The sequence below is a fragment of the Hyperolius riggenbachi genome, chromosome 4, assembly GCF_040937935.1.
Source record: "Hyperolius riggenbachi isolate aHypRig1 chromosome 4, aHypRig1.pri, whole genome shotgun sequence".
In the NCBI taxonomy this organism is placed as follows: domain Eukaryota; kingdom Metazoa; phylum Chordata; class Amphibia; order Anura; family Hyperoliidae; genus Hyperolius; species Hyperolius riggenbachi.
In genome coordinates, this window is record NC_090649.1 from 149,599,202 (window position 1) to 149,618,456 (window position 19,255).

At 42.1% G+C, this 19,255-nt stretch overlaps 1 protein-coding gene across 1 annotated transcript in view; it reads left to right on the forward strand.

The window, feature by feature from the left end:
• Positions 1-19,255, forward strand: part of SLC9A9 (solute carrier family 9 member A9) — a 954,803-nt gene that overhangs the window by 508,429 nt on the left and 427,119 nt on the right. The window contains exons 10-11 of the mRNA XM_068280765.1: positions 11,263-11,376; positions 18,332-18,443. Of these exons, the coding sequence (XP_068136866.1) occupies positions 11,263-11,376; positions 18,332-18,443 (226 nt within the window). The remainder of the gene's footprint in view (positions 1-11,262; positions 11,377-18,331; positions 18,444-19,255) is intronic.

Consider the following 19,255-nt stretch of genomic DNA (forward strand, 5'->3'; position numbering starts at 1 on the left):
AACTGTTTTGGAATTGGAATTGATTATCCTCTGTTTAGTGCAACCGAATACAACTTACTAGATGCAAAGGTTTGAACAGAGGCACCAATATAGAATAAAAACATCTAAAAACAGTTTAACAGGGAGAAGTTGGTGGACTTACCTCCCTCAAGGAAAAAGCAGACAATGATTCGTTATTTTATTACAAAAATAACATTTAATTGTGGCTCCAATATGCAATGCGTTTCACGGGCAAGGCCCCGCTTCATCAGGCAATCAATGGAGAAAAGGAACTAGTCGTTGTCTGTAACGCAGCAGAGCGCCTCTGCGAATACAACTTACATTCAAGTTATTTGTTTTTATTATCCTTCATGTTCTCTAAGTGGTCCTTAGGAACTCCTATTGTCATATTGTCCTGCCTGCTTTGTAGTACTTTGCTTTCTAAGCTAGCAAATATAATAGTGATTGGTCAAACTGCTTCTTGGTTTTAGGTTTTCTTTAATGACATGCCATGGATGTAGCTTTAGAAGCTGCTAAATGTAAGAAAACTCATGTTGATGTAGAAATAAATTAGAATGGTCGTCAGGTCATGATGACTTACTATAAAAGATTCGGCATCAACCACTCGTTGATTACTGTAAAGAATGGTTATGTGCATTGCATTATTCCCAAAGGCCATTTCATAAAACGTACTTGTAAGCACATTTCTTCCTGACACTACTTAAAGAGATTCTCATTACTGTCTTGTATTTGTTGCAAGATTATACATTAATCATCAATGTTACTGCACCAAGGCCTGGAATCCTGATGTCTCATGTCATTAGTATTGCTCAAGGGGCTTTTATGTTTCACCGAGGGATAGTCAGTACGTCTCATTTAGATGGCCAGTCTGAATTATGTGAGATGAAGAATGCTTTTCTTCTTATTTGTCTGCTTTTATGTTGTCAGAAAATAGACCTTTTATCTATTTATGAGTTTTATGTACGACATGTACAAAACATTTTCTTCTTGTTTTGGAAGATGGTGAGACAGCAAGACATTTGTAGGAGAATTTTAGATTCTTGAATATGCTTATTTAAATATAAACTTAATTGTGTAAATAAAAAAAAACATAAACTGAGCTCTCCCCCATGTTACCATTTTACAAACAGGTACAAATTATTGATCCAATTTTAAACTAAGGGAATCTTTATTCTCCCACCAACACAACTGTGACGTACTGGTTCCCTCATCTCTTGTGTCATCAGTGTTATTTACAAATTACTGTGGTTTGCCTTCTTAAAGGGAAGGTTCAAGCAAAATAAAAAAATGTGTTTCACTTACCTGGGGCTTCTACCAGCCCCATGCAGCCATCCTGTGCCCTCGTAGTCACTCACTGCTGCTCCAGTCCCCCGCTGGCAGCTTGCCGACCTCGGAGGTCGGCGGGACGCATTGCGTACATTTTTACGCATTCCCGCTAGTGCAGGCACATTAACACATACATTTTTACGCGTTACTGGTTCAATGTGTAAATTTTTACGCATTGAACTAGTAATGCGTAAAAATGTATGTGTTAATGTGCCTGCACTAGCGGGAATGCGTAAAAATTTACGCAATGCGGCCCGCCGACCTCCGAGGTCGGCAAGCTGCCAGCGGGGGACTGGAGCAGCAGTGAGTGACTACGAGGGTACAGGATGGCTGCATGGGGCTGGTAGAAGCCCCAGGTAAGTGAAATTAATTTTTTTATTTTGCTTGGACATTCCCTTTAAAGTGACCATGAGCAGACGCCATGGGTATGCATATAAGAAGTAAAATGGTAGGATGGAAGTGATGTAAAACCTGCCTGATCAGGCTTTGCCATTATATGTAGCTTGTAAGACTCATGGACAAGCAGACCAGGGGTATCAGCAAAAAGAAGAGTGGAGCCAGCTTTACTACAGAATATAAAAATTGGATCAGGGCAGTTTAATCCCACTTTTACTATACCATCAACAACATTTTCCCAGAGCTGCAAGCCAGTTAAAAAAAATAAAAAATTAAGTGAAGGCAAGAAGACCTGGATACTCTCAAAGAACAATTATAAAATCATGTCATGCATTTAGGAATATATTTGGTCATTTTCTAACCTCTTCAGCAAAACAATTGTATTGAAGAAAAAAATCCTTGAGATCTTTAGGGTTTATAGACGTTTGAAAACATGTAGCTATAAGTATTACTTATATCCACTTTTCTAGTTGCCTTTGAAGTTTTCTACAAAGCTCTCACAACAGAGACTCATGCTTGTTCAACTGTATACCAAGGTACCTGAAAAACGTATAAGCTGGAAAGCATCGCAAGAAAAAAAGTGAAAAAATTAAATATAAATCATGTGCCACTGAATCCATTATGTCTTATTAGCTGAAATTGGAAACCTCTCTGGCTACCTTTGGAAGCTTCCAGCCCCACTCAACCCTTTGTAGGCTTTGTGTACAGAGCGGCTCCCTATACAAGGCCCAATACAAGGTTTACATATAAAATGGCTGCGGACAAATTTGTGTCCTGGGGGGACACACAATTTGGGCAGCGGCAATTGCCGGTTCCCGGATTGCCTTGTTTTTTCTAATTAGAAATGAGTCACTGAGCACAGCTAGAGCCATAATTCTCATTACAGCCTATGGCGGCCTCAAATAATCGCCGCAGAGATGAGCATAAATTAGCTGATCCGATTTCTGGGATCTCTCTGGACCTAACCGTAAAGAGAGGGAGAAGCAAAGGTGTTAGGTGTTATGAGCTAGATAAGCAAAGAGGCACAATACTGCTACAATTATCAACAGCCATGTGTTGATAGTTGCCCAATCAGACCCGTTTGTAGACTATGAGCAAATCCTTCCCACTGAATGCAGTAGGACAATATGCAGCATTTTCAGATGATGTGCAATATATTCAGACACTGCTTGCAACATCCTCCTTCCTCCCTCACAGCACAGACAGCTGAGTACATCTGCTTGAGGAGTAGCAAGCAGACAGAACAAACAGCATGTTTGCTACCTTCCGATCCCCTGTTCTGTAGCTCTTGCACTTGTTTATTTTTCTAAAATATGTATTGTATGTGGCTGGTTTGGTACATCTGCAGAGCTGAGTCCACTTATGAAGTCTCACCAAGACTAGGAAAGCATTTGAATTTTTTTTGGTTCAAATGTGATATGTGTGACCTTTTGTTGCTTATAAAACGTGCCTGACGGCTGACATGACAGTCTAATAGCACTTTTCTGACAGGAACTGCACATTGCCGATCTATGCTTTTGGTAAATAATAATACAAGACATACAGAGTAAAAACAAAGGATGTTATTTACTATTTAGCATATGTAAAAAAAAATATAGGTCTTATGAACCAAAAAAAGTGTATAAATCAATGAATTACAGTTAAAGATTTACTAAAGAAAACTTGGCTGCTGAGTTCAACCAGTATAAAGTACAACTCCAGCCTGCTCCCTCACATATCCCTGTTGATCCAGAGGAAGGCGAAAAAACCCTTACAAGGCATGGTCCAATTAGCCCCTAAAGGGAAAAATTCCTTCCCGACTCCAGATGGCAATCAGATAAAATCCCTGGATCAACATCATTAGGTATTACCTAGTAATTGTAGCCATCGATGTCTTTCAATGCAAGGAAAGCATCTAAGCCCCCTTTAAATGCAGGTATAGAGTTTGCCATAACGACTTCCTGTGGCAATGCATTCCACATCTTAATCACTCTTACTGTAAAGAACCCTTTCCTAAATAAATGGCTAAAACGTTTTTCCTCCATGCGCAGATCATGTCCTCTAGTCCTTTGAGAAGGCCTAGGGACAAAAAGCTCATCCGCCAAGCTATTCTATTGCCCTCTGATGTATTTATACATGTTAATTAGATCCCCTCTAAGGCGTCTTTTCTCTAGACTAAATAAACCCAGTTTATCTAACCTTTCTTGATAAGTGAGACCTTCCATCCCACGTATCAATTTTGTTGCTCGTCTCTGCACCTGCTCCAAAACTGCAATATCTTTTTTGTAATGTGGTGCCCAGAACTGAATTCCATATTCCAGATGTGGCCTTACTGAGTCCCCTGAGTAAATTAACACCGGAGAGGATAACTGCCAACCTGGATTGTACAAATCTGCTCCACAGTCAAATGGACCCAAACTCTCTAGTAACCCAGTACAACAACACGATATATGAAACACTTGACAGTATTGCCCCATGGCGCACCAAATCAGCAACCACAAAGCAGAAAGCTAATTGGTTTGACAAAACCATCATGGATCTAAAAAAGAAAGGGCGCAGACTAGAAAGACAGTGGCGTAAATCAGGGACTGGGGAGAACAAATCTAGCCTAGTTCAACACCTCAGACAATACCAACAAGCAATAACCAAGAAAAAATCAGACTTTATCTTGCACAAAATATCTACAGCCAACAACAGAGCTGCTCAACTCTTCCACACAGTGGAATCACTCTGCAATCCTTCCTGCCTAAAAGCCCCAACCACATACTCCAGGGAAAGGTGTGAAGAATTCTCTGCCTTCTTCACAAACAAGGCGTCTACCATCCGTGCCAGCATTACACCAACAACATCAATTGACCACTGGACGTTGCATATGCCTACTACCGTACCACCATGGCAAGTCTTTGACACTCTGAGTGTAGAAGATTTTGGAATTATCATTCAAAGTCTCCGCCCCACTACCTGCGACCTGGATCCTGGCCCAACTGGATCCTTAATGCAGTGCCCAGCGCTGTTCAGGCCAGCACTTCACAAAATCACTCAGTGCTCCTTGCAAAGTGGACTTTTCCCAGAAGAACTAAAGAAAGCAATATTAAAACCCCTCCTGAAGAAACCATCACTAGATCCTGATTCTGTAACCAACTACAGACCTGTGGCGAACTTACCATTCCTATCAAAAGTTATCGAGAAAGCAGTCGCCAACCAGCTAGAAGCCAGGCTTACAGATAACAACATCTTTGATACTTTTCAGTCAGGATTCAGGAAAAGGCACAGCACTGAAACAGCATTAGTCCGAGTAATGAATGATCTACTTACTGCAAGGGACAAGGGTGATTGCTCAATTCTGATTCTTCTTGACTTGTCAGCAGCATTTGATACTGTGGATCATGAAATACTAATCCAGCGACTGAAGAATTACTGTGGCCTAAGGGGTACTGTTCTTAGCTGGTTTCAGACCTTCCTATCTGGCAGGACACAGCAAGTATGTCTGGGCACACACTACTCTAATCCAGTGCCACTTGCCTATGGAGTTCCACAGGGTTCTGTACTATCACCATTACTCTTTGCAGTCTACATGCTCCCACTGGGCAAAATAATCCAGAACTATGGTTTAGGATACCATTGTTATGCAGATGACACACAACTGTATCTGTCCTTCAAGCCTGGAACCCAAGACCCATCAGCATCCATAAATGCGTGTCTAGTGGATTTACAAAATTGGATGAACACCAGCTGGCTGAGGCTGAACTCTGACAAAACAGAGGTGTTGGTGGTAGGTGGTCCACACATGATGGATAAAGTTCAAAACGCTCACCACCTCAAACTAGCAATTGGGGGAGATACTGTACAGTATAAAGACTCTGTGCAAAACCTTGGGGTGATCCTGGATGGAAATCTAAAACTCAGACAGCAGGTATCAGCTGTCGTCAAGTCTTCCTTCTTCCATCTAAGAAATATAGCGAAAATCAAACACCTTATCCCAGCTGAAGACCTACCTGCCCTGGTTCACGCATTTGTATCCTCCCGCCTAGACTACTGCAACGCCCTGTTAATCGGATCTACAGATAAGGTTCTGCGCCCCTTACAGCTAGTACAGAATGCTGCAGCCAGACTCCTAGCCAATGCCCCCCGCAGCTCACACATCACCCCAGTACTGCAAACTCTTCACTGGTTGCCAGTAAAATGGAGAATCAATTTTAAGATCTGCCTGCTGACATTCAAGGCTCTACACCACATGGGACCCAAATACATAGCGGATCTATTGGAACTTTATGCCCCTCCACGCACCCTCCGCTCTGCCAACAAGATGAAGCTGGTTATTCCCAGGATACACTTAACATTTGGTGCTCGGGCCTTTTCCTATGCAGCCCCTACTCTATGGAACTCACTTCCACAATCAGTACGAGAGGCTCCTTCTCTGGACAGCTTTAAAAAAAAGGCTAAAAACTCACCTCTTTTCCCTAGCCTTTGAGACTGCATAATGCAGGGTCACAGCGCTTTGAGTCCCCAGGGAGAAAAGCGCTATATAAATATTATTGTTATTGTTATTATTATTGTTACTAGAGACTTAAACAGGGGCAATATTATGCTAGCATCTCAAGTTTTTATTTCCCTTTTAATGCATCCCGAAATTTTGTTAGCTTTAGCTGCAGCTGCTTGGCATTGAGTACGATTATTTAACTTGTTGTCGATGAGTACTCCTAAGCCCTCATGAGTACTCCTAAGTCCTCCCTGTTAAACCCCTCTCCTCCATCCAGACTGGGATTGGCGATGGACCAATAGGGATGCTTGGCGAGGAATTCCGACAAGCCCCACTGAAGCTGATTTCAATTTCACAATTGGGGTTCATTCATATGAATCCACTGATCATTTTCAGTGGTCAAAGCAACTGTCAGTGGTGAAATGTAAGTACAGACAGTAAGGGTCAGATTTTCTGAAAAGGCCCGAGCCTTGGGTATCTGCAGTGCAAGGGGGCACCTGGACATGAAAGAGGGGCTGCTACGTATGAAAGAAAAGGCTGAAAACTTGAAGCAGCACATGAAAAAGGGAAACTGATGCTCAAGGGAGCTGTTCATCAAAGAAAGGGACTGCTGTACATGGATGATACACATGGAAGAGGGGGCTGCACATGGCATGGGAGGGCACTACTGCACAACAAAGGGGAGCCACAACATACTTGGCCTAGGGGAACAAAAAGGATAGATCTGGTCTTGTAAACAGTGGGCCTCTAGCAAGATGGGACTAAAGAAGAAAAAAGGACACAGATGAAACAATCAACACACAAATTAATACAAACACAGAAGAGAGCAGTATACAGATGAAGAAGAAGTCATATTGTATTTTTATTTCATTACAAATGACAATGTGCTTGTTTCAAATATTTGACTTTGTTAAAAATCAGGAATGAGTCATAAATGTACCTATTTAGCTTTGTGGGGGGTGGGCTAATTTCCAGGGGACCCTTATTAAAGACATTTGCCAGATGACACACATGTCCACTTTTGTATTTACTTGAGAAGAAAGACAGTGTTTTTGGCCAAAAAAAGATGTACCAAACATTTGTTTTCAGAACACTGTTGCCACTGGTCCCTGGCTAAACCATTCCTGCTGACATGACACAGTGTGTGCATACAGAACATGCTAGTGGTAGATCTTATTTATAGCTATCCTTGTTATGTCCGGTCACCTGTCTTTCTTCAGTATGTTGTCGTCCTTCTATCCTCATTATTGGTTATGATCCACCATGTGACAAACCTACAATGATGCTAAGTGATGGTGGTGGGCAGTGAAAGACACTGTGACAAGCAGAAGACATGAAAAAGAAAGGTTGGGGCCCTATGGAATGAGACAAAGTAGCTACACCTCCAGTGTGCTCTATATGTGCACTCTTCATAGGAAGCTGAAAGAGGCAATGATAAGCTGTCTAGATTACTTAGAAAGCTGATGGCACTTCTACCTTCTGATGCTGCATGCGTTGTTTCACTCATTGTAGAGCCTTTAGTGTTCCAGTAAGTACAGCGTTATACTCAGCTTTTAGCCATAAGCCTTGGAGTAGACTTTTAAGAGGGACTAAAAGCTTCTACTGCTTGCACACTAAAGAATCAATAATGACTTTTTAATCCATTTACTGAAATCCAGATAGATAAGGAACATTTTGGCAGCTGCATAAAGCAGGTACTAACAATGTCCACAATTTGTTCTATCTTAACCACTTGATGACCCACCCTTTACCCCCCCTTAAGGACCAGCATGGTTTTTAGTGATCTGTGCTGGGTGGGCTCTACAGCCCCCAGCACAGATCAGGGTGCAGGCAGAGAGATCAGATTGCCCCCCTTTTTTCCCCCCTATGGGGATGATGTGCAGGGGGGTTCTGATCTCTGCTGCCTGCGTGTGGCTGGCGGGGCGGGCACCTCAAAGCCCCCCTCCGTGGCGAAATTCCCCCTCCCTCTCCTACCTGTTCCCCCCCCCCCCCCCGGTGATCGAGGCTGCACAGGACGCTATCCGTGGCGGCGATCCCCGGCCGCTGATTGGTCGGGGATTGCCGATCTGCCTTACGGCGCTGCTGCGCAGCAGCGCCGTACAAATGTAAACAAAGCGGATTATTTCCGCTTGTGTTTACATTTAGCCTGCGAGCCGCCATCGGCGGCCCACAGGCTATTCACGGAGCCCCCCGCCATGATTTGACAGGAAGCAGCCGCTCGCGCGAGCGGCTGCTTCCTGATTAATCAACCTGCAGCAGGCGACGCAGTACTGCGTCGCTGGTCCTGCAGCTGCCACTTTGCCGACGCACGGTATAAGCGTGCGGTCGGCAAGTGGTTAAGGCTACTTGCAGACCAAGACGTTGCATTAGGTGTCAGGTTAAGGTCGCATAACGTGCACCTAATGCAACGCATGGTGGTGCGGGAGAGGACGGTAGAGTGAGCCGCGTTAGGCGGCTCTATCCCTATAAGGTCTCCCAGAGTGGCGCTGATTGGCCGGCGGGACCACGTGATGCGGAGCAAGACACTCCGCATCACGTGGTCCCGCCGTCCAATCAGCGGCTGCCAGTGCAGTGAATATTAAGTAGCCATGTGCGCGGCTACTGTAGCTGGCTCTCCCCGCCTCCTCTCCGCCCCCACTGCGCATGTGCAAACAGTCTAACGCGGCTATAGCTGCTCTAACGCCATAGCATGCTGCACTTCCCCGACAACGTGCAGCGTTACATGTAACGCAACGTGGGCTGTGTGAACAGCCCACTTGTTACATTGCTGTGCGTTGGGGGAGCGTTACAGGCTGCACTAACGTGCGCCTGTAACGTCCCTGTGTGGAAGCAGCCTTAAGGCAACATTCTTATCATAAATATAAGTGACAAAAGTAACATGAGCTACATTGCCAGCCAAAAAAATGTGCAAACTAGGATCCACAAGTTAAAGTTGGCAGTGTTTAATGCTAGTACATATCTTCTATTCTTCCAGTGCCAAGGAGCTATCATTTCCTATGTTATGTATGTTAACTGAAATTGTCCAAAAGACTAACCTTGATGAAGAATGTTAAGCCAGGATTGAACTTCATCCCAATCAGTCGCCAATATCCCCTTTCCCATGAGAAATATTTACCTATTCTCACATTGATCGCTGGGGTAAGAGGGGGGGGGGGGGGGGTCTGTGTGGTTGATGCTGTGGTAAAATCCCTCCTGCAGCATGATGACAACAAATTACAAGTTGAATATCGATCATTTCTTGATCTATCTTTTATTTTTTAACTTCTCACTTTGCAAAGTGTTGATTTATTTTTCACTGCTACTATCTTTTTATACAGTTCCTTTTTAAAGAGGAACTGTAACCAAAGATTGAACTTCATCCCAATCAGTAGCTAATAGCCCCTTTACTATGAGAAATCTTTACCTCTTCTCGAATAGAGCATCAGGGGGGTCTGTATGGCTGATATTGTGGTGAAACCCCTCCCACAGTGTGATGTATTGATTTTTGTTTACCCTTTTGCCAAGAAGTTCATGAATTGCAATAGCTGAAAGCTTGGTGCTTAAAGATCCTCTTTAAGCACCAAGAAGCCATATCCCAGTGGTTTCTTGCACTACTCAGATCTAGGAAACAAGGGTAATAACCATTTAAATCACCCCATTCGGTCATCTATTCAGAAGGCTCCCTGTATATTGTGCTGGTTCAGGACAGATTCTCTTTCCCTATAAAATGGCATATAGACAATCAATACTATAAGTGTTGCTGATTTTCTCAACAGCTGAATCTTCACAAGAGTGGCACACAGGGCCAGATAGGTCAAAGTGAAAATGATTCTCAGGCAAGGTGGTGGCTTTAGGCTACTTTCCCACCAAGACGTTGCGGTTTAGGGGACATTATGGTCGCATAACGTGCCCCTAACGCAACGTATGGTGGTGTTGAAGTTGGACGTCAGATTGAGCTGCGTTATGCAGCTCTCAAAGCAGCTGCTCCAGGTTAATGATAGGATGTCCGGATCTTTTTAAGGATTTGGATCATTTGAATTGGATCATTGAAAAGATCCGGATCTTTGAACCAAATCATTTGCATCATTTTACTTGGGAAGCAGACTGGGTGAAATGACTAGCAGGACAGGACTTTCCCTGCACTGTACATTCTGTATGTTCCTGTTTCTTCCAGACAGACATCCACTGTGAACCGAATCTTTCATTGTCATGATCTGGATGATTCGACTCATAAAAAAGTCCGGACAACACTACAGTGCCACCAGGAGTCACCACAGTGCAGTGAATATTAATTAGCCATGTGGCTGGCTGCGGAGGAGGAGGGGAGACCTCCTCCTCCAACATTACTGAGCATGTGCAAACAGTCTAACGTGGCTTAGCCGAGTATAACGTACAGCATGCAGCACTTTGTTTAAACGTGTTGCATTACTATGTAACGTAACGTGTGCACTGTGAACAGCTAATTGATTTTACAGTGCTGTGAGTTAGGCTGCGTTACTGGCTGCTGTAACGTGGGACTTTAACCTCCCACTGTGAAACCAGCCTTAACTCCCATTGCCATCTCACCTTTTTGGTAAAATAATAGGTAGGAGCAAGAGCACACGGGAGATGGCATACAGGGCCCTGAACAAACACCTATGTTGCTTTGGAAATGATCTGATTTTGTACATCGGAGGCATTTGTGCTGGGAGCCATACATTTAAATATGAAAGTCTCTGGAACAGGTGCATAGAGATAAATATATTTAAGAATTCTCCGTTTCCTCATGCCTGGTCCAAAGCTTAGGCTTCCTGGAGTAGTCCTAAAGCCTTATCCACCCAAAGTACGGTTAGCAGTTCTGGATGGAAGCCTTTGTTTAATCTTTCCATAGACTGCATGCACAAGGTATTTCAGCATTGACATAAGCCTCTGCCCCCACTAGTGTACACATTTGTGTGACTGATTGGGAAATTAGGTTGCAAATGCTCCTGGGGCTAATTTGATTTTAAGCCAATTAACCTATTTGCGTATTGTTTGAGTGTAAATTTCACATCATAGTTCAATAGGCTGGAAAATGTCATGTCTCCAATTCTAATTTGATTCTGTTTCTCTTTTGCTTTCAGCTATTTGAATTCATGAACTTCTTGGCAGAGAACTTCATCTTCTGTTACATGGGACTGGCTCTGTTTACCTTCCAGAATCACATTTTTAATGCCCTCTTTATATGTGGAGCATTCGTATCCTTTTCTAAAGAGCGGCTGGCAAGCCCAGGATTTTCAACATCAGCATCAAAAATGGGGATAACATTTGGGAAATGTATCTGGTCTGCAACGTTTATTTTATTGCGCATTATGGGTACGCTGAATTTAATTTTCTTTCCGGAATGACAAGAGGTTTGAAATTCTGTGTTTGTTCTTTGATTAAAACCCAGTCATACGTGTACGGAATTAATCACAGATGATGCCTTTAATGTCTCATGATGAAGGAAAATATTATGCCTTTGTAGCTGTACATAAATTTCAGCATAGCATCTCTGTAGAAATATTCTTGCCAGTAGTTACAGAATATATTAAAATACAGATGCACTTACAGGTCACTTACAGAGATTCTTTTTTTAGTGCATGAAGTGTAAAAATTGCCCATGCACAAGCTAATTATCACTGCAGATTAGCCTGTTTTGTCCTAATCTGTGATATTTGGCAGTTTTAATTGATTTGCTGGGCTATTGAATTGCTGGGAGGATAGATGTCATATGGTGACTGCATCTGTCAATACCTCCAGTAACTGTGCAATTCTTTTTTTATTCCTCATAAAATCCAGAAACCTGTTCAGAGAGCTAGGAATTCTACTCTTACAGAATTTTCTGTAAAGGTGTAAAAGGAGCACCAACAACATAAAAGGGGCACCTTCTTTTATGGGTACTGTGCTGGGGATGATGTATCTGTAGAAGTACAAAGACAACTGAACTAAAAGTGTAACAGCTGTCCAAGACAACCGGACAAAATTCTTGCTTTTTTCAACATCTTAAAAGGAACCAGAGGGAGAAGGTATATGGAGGCTGACATGTTTATTTCCTTTTTTAACTATCCAGATTTCCCGGCTGTCTTGATCCACTGCCTCTAATACTTTTAGCCATAGACCCTGAACAAGCATGCAGATCAGGTGCTCTGACTGAAATCTGACTAGATTAGCTACATACATGTTTCAGGTGTGTGATTCAGACACTACTGATGCCAGGAAGATAAGAAGGCTTGCCAGGGAACTGGTATTGTTTAACTACTTTGGCCTCCTGGACGTACTAGCTACGCCCAGGAGGCCATGTGCATGTCCGCGTGCTCCCGCGGCCGATCGCGCGCGCTCCCGGCCGCGGATCGTTAGCCCACGAATCAGTGAATTGGGCTATGGTGCCCGATCACTGATTCCTCTCCCCCGCAGAAAAAGCGACAGCTTCTCTCAGAAGCTTCACTTTTTCTGGCTGTTGCGTCCCCGTGCGTCTCTCTAAGCGTATGTTACGCTTAGAGTGACGTCATGTAAACAAACTCATGGCCGCCATCTTGTGGCCAAAAAGTAATACTACAACTAAAAATAAAAAAAAAATAAAAATCAACACACATTTACATTAAAACCCTATTGTTTACATCCCACCCTCCCAAAACTACCCAAATAAAATGTTTAATAAAAAAAACAAAAAAAAAACATTACAATAAAAAAAACATGTAAATATTTACCTAAGGGTCTAAACTTTTTAAATATCAATGTGAAGCTGAAATATTTCTATATTTTTTTTTTTATTATAAACTTGTAAATAATGATAGATGCAAAACGGAAAAAATGCACCTTTATTTCCAAATAAAGTATTGTCGCCACACATTGTTATAGGGACATCATTTTAACGGTGTAATAACTGGGACATATGGGCAAATACAATACGTGAGTTTTAATTATGGAGGCATGTATTATTTTAAAACTATAATGGCTGAAAACTGAGAAATAATGATTTTTTTCCGTTTTTTTCTTATTCTTCCTGTTAAAATGCATTTACAGTAAAGTGGCTCTTAGCAAAATATACCACCCAAAGAAAGCCTAATTGGTGGCGGAAAAAACAAGATATAGATCAGTTCATTGTGATAAGTAGTGATAAAGTTATATGCTAATGAATGGGAGGTGAAAATTGCTCGGATGCATAAAGTGAAAACGACTAAAGGCTGAAGTGGTTAAAAGGAAATAAATATGGCAGCCTCCAAATGCCTCTCACCTCAGGTTCCCTTTAAGGACAATTTTGCATGGGAAGCTGAAGGCAGGGAATCCACTGTCAGTCAGCTGTTCATGTGCAGGGGCCGGGCATTCTAGAGGCAGCCAACGTTCTGAGTCACATTGGAATGCAGACACACTTTTTGTGGCAGGTGCCACGTGTCAAGTGTGAGGTTAAAGTGTGAGATTATGGATGCTGCCATTCGGTTGCATTGAATTGCAGCTGGAAGGGACTTAATGGCCAGCAAATGTCAAAAAGGCGTCAATATCATTGGTTGTTTTGGAAAACGTCTCCACTTTTTCTCCAATTATTAATCTGCTCTATTATTGTGTTATCTTTTGATAAACTCCCTTATATACCTACTGGTGGCTGAATAGGTAGCAAAAGATTTGACACAAAACGTCAGTGTAGCCTTCAGAATTGCAATGTTTGTCACAGTACAAGGGAGGATTTTCTGCTATTTAGGGCACGCCCATTTTTGGTCACGCTACAGTTGGCTGCTCCATTTTACAAAGCTACACCACCTATTACAACGGAAAGTATTTGAATTGAGCAGTGTTACTGAACCCTCTAGAGAGCTGCAGTACTTGTACAACAACAGGTACTGCACTAGTGAAGAAGCAGTGGAACACACTAATATGTTCAACTCAGCACTGCTGTTATAAAGTTTCTGAACTGTGGCAAACAAACGCTGTGGGTAAGTTGTAATTACAAAGACGATTGTACTCATACCTTTTGTTTGTTCATTTCTAGCTGATGCTTTTTATAGTAAAGAGCTTTGGATCTCAACTGTTTTGCATGACTGCTTGCACTTGCTGTGATCCTCTTCAACAAACACTGGCTTTTCTAAATTGTAGAGGGGTCGTGGCCCCTGAAATGGAGTGGTGACATTGCCCTCCTCCGTGATCACTGTCCCCACTACTGGTATGAGGGTTTTGGGCACATCTTCATGCCTGGTAGAGAGTCTGATCATTGGAATGAGATCCAATTAACTTGAATCCTAAATAATCAGATAACAAGTCCACTCTGGTAATTAGGTATAGGGGTCTCCTGAGTCCACATACACATTGGACCAGTGTGTAAAAATTAAGTCCATAATATACTGTACGTAGTCTTCTCTGGGACACCCATCTTCATTGGTGGTTTTGATTGCAGAATACCTCATGCCTTGTAGATACAGTATGTCTTCCCCATGTGTTGCTTGCAGTCTTCTATCTTGCTTGAAGAGCCTTTGCAGATTCATCCTCTCCAAGCCCCTCTGCTTAACTAACAGGCTGCTTCCATCTCCTCCTCCTCCATCTTAATCTGCAGACACCACTGAGGTATGATACATGGGGTTTTTCCTGTCACATTTAGTTTGTAACATGATAGACAATATAATGATTAGAAACATGGATGCTTTGACATTTTTTTCTGTGGTTATTATTACTTTTGAAGTACATTGCTGTGAATGATATTATTATTATTGATGTATTATTATTATTGATTTATAAAGCGCCAACATATTCTGTGGCGCTGTACAAAGTAAGAAACAAACATGGGGTACATAATACAGACAATGGTGTACACCAATATACAAGATACATAATTAGTGACAAAATACAAAGAATGATACAAAATATAGAATTGGTAATGACAGTGATAAAAGTAACATGATGAAGAAAATGTATGATGATATCCAAGACACAAAAGGGGGAGAGAGCCCTGCCCTTGCGAGCTTACAATCTACAATGATAGTGTTATGCATAAAAGAAACCATGGAACCTCTCAAATTTTTATTCCTGTCTATGTCCCTTTTAGGATAATTCCATTCACTTTTAGTATTGACAGTAAGTGGTTTAAATGTTTCCAACAGGAATATAGATTACAATAATAGAAAATACATAATATTTGTTAGTATCAGAGCTTGTTTTTATCTTTTTTTTTTCTTTCTTATGGCTTGTTCCTGTGCTGATTGGGGTTCACTTTTAAGCTCTGGTGGTCACTAAGATAGGGGGTTAAAGGTTCCCATCAAACAGACTTGAAGAAGTAGCAATCTGAGTGAGGCTCTAACCTTTTCCCACAAGATCCAACGTTTTTAAAGTGCATCTATAGACAGAATATCCTTTCTACTCCAATAGCTTAGTATCATGCTGATACGTGAAGAGGTTAGCGTAACTAGTGCAATTCACAAACAGTAGTGAGTAAAGTGTAGTCAGGATCAGGTCGTAGTCGTACACAAAATCTGAGGTATAGAAGTACAGAGTAGCTAGGCAGAATCGTAGTCATACACATAAGTCAGATGTCAGTCGGTTTGGAGGGATAATCAGTAGAGGAGTCAGGGACAGGCCGAGTCAAACACGAAAATCAGATGGCAGTGATGCACAAGGACAAGACAAGAGCGAGGTCAAGAGGCAGGCAAGAGGTCGATACACAGAATAATATACAATATGATGTTACTTCAATATAATATTACAATATGATATTACAAATGTACTGTATATAACTACAAAATAATAATAGAATAAGGTAGAAGGAAGATCCGCAACGATGTCTTCACAGAAATTCTTTATTTAGAACATATCCTAGTACAGTCAAAGCCTCCTAGCTGACATGTTTCGGACCGAGGTCCTTAGTCGTAGCTACCTTTACAGCTCTCAATGTCCGATTTAAAAAAGAGGAGGTAAGCAAAGGTGGACGGGGGTTGGGGGGGGGCACCCAATAAAGGTGGAGAAACACCAAGGCTGGAAATTCCACCCACGTGCTATAATCCTCCACAAAATTATACATATAAGTAAAATCAAACAAAAAGATTAAAAATACATAAGGAGCAGTAATTATACAAAAAGTGCAAGAATAAGACATTTACGATAGAATAATTATTTAACAAGTGTTATTCACTGATATACTTTGGAATGCTACAAGAGCTAATGATTAGATGTTAAACCGCTAGAGAGAAGAAAAAACACCAAATTTGGGACAATAATAGGTCTAGCCTGTGACTAACACCACACTAAGTTCAGATTCCAGAACTGTTTCATCCGAGCAATTACGGCGCGCTCTAACAAATTCGCCCACCGGAATGGCCCGGATTGTGTACGCTGGATGGCAGCTCCTGGCTTGCAGCGTGGAGTTACCTGCGCACTCCTTTCTATAGGTCCTGGTTTGGATTCTACCTGATTTATGGTCACCCGTCAGCGGCAGATCCAAATAGTTAATACTAGTAGGGTGCCAGGTGTGCGTGAACTGCAGGTTGCATGCATTGTTATTAAGATGGTTTATAAATGACGTTATCTCTGCGGGGTCACCTCTCCAAACAACCAGGATATCATCAATGAATCTTCCATACCATCCAATATAGCTCGATTGGCACCCCCCACCCTCAAAGATGTGGAATTCCTCCCACCATTCCATATATAAGTTAGCCGAAAAGAGGAGGGGACATCCAGGCCTTGATCCGTAAACGAGAAGCATTTTGGATCTTCCGTCTGGGAACAAGGGTACCCCAGGGTCTGAATGCCAGATGGGATGTGGCGTTAGTCACATGCTAGACCTATTATTGTCCCAAATGTGGTGGTTTTTCTTCTCTCTAGCGGTTTAACATCTAATCATTAACTCTTGTAGTATTCCGAAGTATACAGGTGAATAACACTTGTTAAATAGTTATACTATCGCACATGTCTTATTCTTGTACTTTTTGTATAATTACTGCTCCTTATCTATTTTTAATCTTTTTGTTTGATTTTACTTATATGTATAATTTTGTGGAGGATTACAGCACGTGGGCGGAATTTCCAACCTTGGTGTTTCTCCACCTTTGTTGGGTGCCCCCCAACCCCCGCCCACCTTTGCTTCCTCCTCTTTTTTTAAATCTGACTTTGAGAGCTGTAAAGGTAGCTACGACCAAGGACTTCGGTCCAAACATGTCAGCTAGGAGGCTTTGACTGTACTAGGATATGTCCTAAATAAAGAATTTCTGTGAAGACATCGTTGCGGATCTTCCTTCTACCTTATTCTATTGTGATTGGGTCAGGCTGCCTTTGATCCTGCACGGTCTATCACAGCACAGTGGAGCGGTTTCCTGACTTTGTACAAAATAATAAGTCTGACTGACTAGAGTACATATATATTGTGCAGAAGCACACTATATGAACGTAGCTCTCAATTCTCACTAGCTAGGCCAAGAATCAGCAAACTGATTAGTATCAAGGCCAGTGAGCGACTGAGTGCTCTGGCCTTAAATACACAAATGATAATTCCAGAAATCACTCCCAGAATTGGCAGCACCTCCTGCATGGTGATGTCACCTGGTGACATCACCGCTGACATCGCTTCAGACCCGCCTCCTTAGCCTATAAGGCCCATCAGGTCTTGCGCGCGTCCGTTTGGACACACTGCGCACGCGCGCGTTCGGATTTACCGCCGCAGGGGTGCCGGGGACGCTGCCGGAAAATGCCAGCGCAGAAACTTCGCCACTAGCACGGACCCCGCCAGATACGCTGTGGGACCTGCCGCTGGAAGGTAAGATTGTTACACCTAGCCACATCACAAGAAACTGTATAAACAAATAATTATTTGATAGTTAGTGAAAATGTTCATAGATTGTATTTCCTCACAGTCATAAAGCTGCCCTCCACTGTCTATCACATATTATCTTATCATTAATTACATTTTTGTAGGATTCAGTGTGACTGTAAGTTTCCCTTGTGGGAGTAAGAGTGTTCTGAATTAATTTGGGATAACACAACAATTGCAATAGCAGTTTTCAGCGCCACTGTATTCTACTCTGGGGTTTGGGGGGCGGGCATGGTTTTAATCACATACAACATTACTTTGGGACAAAAGATAGTAGGAGAACTGTATGGGCAATACAGAGTAGGGAAACACATTTTTGAATGGTATGCCAGACTGTAATTCCATTTTTTAAGAGGATGTTGTTATCCTTAATTTGGGCAATACAGATATCAATCATTGTAGCAAGAGCATGCAATATTTATCCTCTTACTCTTTTCTTGAACTTGGGTCGGAAGAAGAAGATTCCCTGGAACTTTCAGCACATGATGATGTTTTCAGGTATGCACGATTCAGGCGATGAGTTTACTTATCTGTAACTGAAACTGAATTAAATTGTAGCTTGAACATAATGCAATAAAAAAGCAGAGCTGCCTGCAGGATATAGCAATAGGTACTTTAGAAACCAAGCTGTCTTCCTGCTAGAAGTGCATCAGAGAAATCTTTTTATAGCCACCGGTTTATTTAACATATCCACATCGTTTTACCTGTAATACTTCAGTTTAAGTTTTATGTTACTTGGAGTTATAAACGTGTGTATTTCTGATCAGTGCACCTGAAAATGTTCATTACAGTGCCACAAAGAAGACATGCCTGACTCACTAATTGTATGGATTTGCTGATAGCAAATCATAGACAGGCTTTACTGTACTCCACTGGCTTAGATGCATTATGCTGGTATATGTGAAGAGCTCTGTTTGTAAACAAAATACCTATGGCACTTTGAAAGGCCAAGTTTTTATACCCTAACTTGCACCTAATTCATCTTGACAACGAGGACAAAAGATCTTGAAAAGTGGCCATTCTGCATAGTGACGTCCATTTCCTCAGACACTTAAAGTAATATAGCTCAGTTGAGACGTGGTGTGTGGACGTCATGTAAATTAGCTATGTGATATGAGCACCTTACCATAACCATTAGAACCAGGGACTGTGCCAAATACTGAAGAAATATGGAAAATGCCTGACAATGATGAGGTGGCACAACAGTAAAGCTCCAGCTGCCAGGGCCGGATTTACCATAAGGCACTGTAGGCACATGCCTACAGGCGCCTGACGATGGAAGGGCCACTCACTCCCCTCCCCTAGTGCCT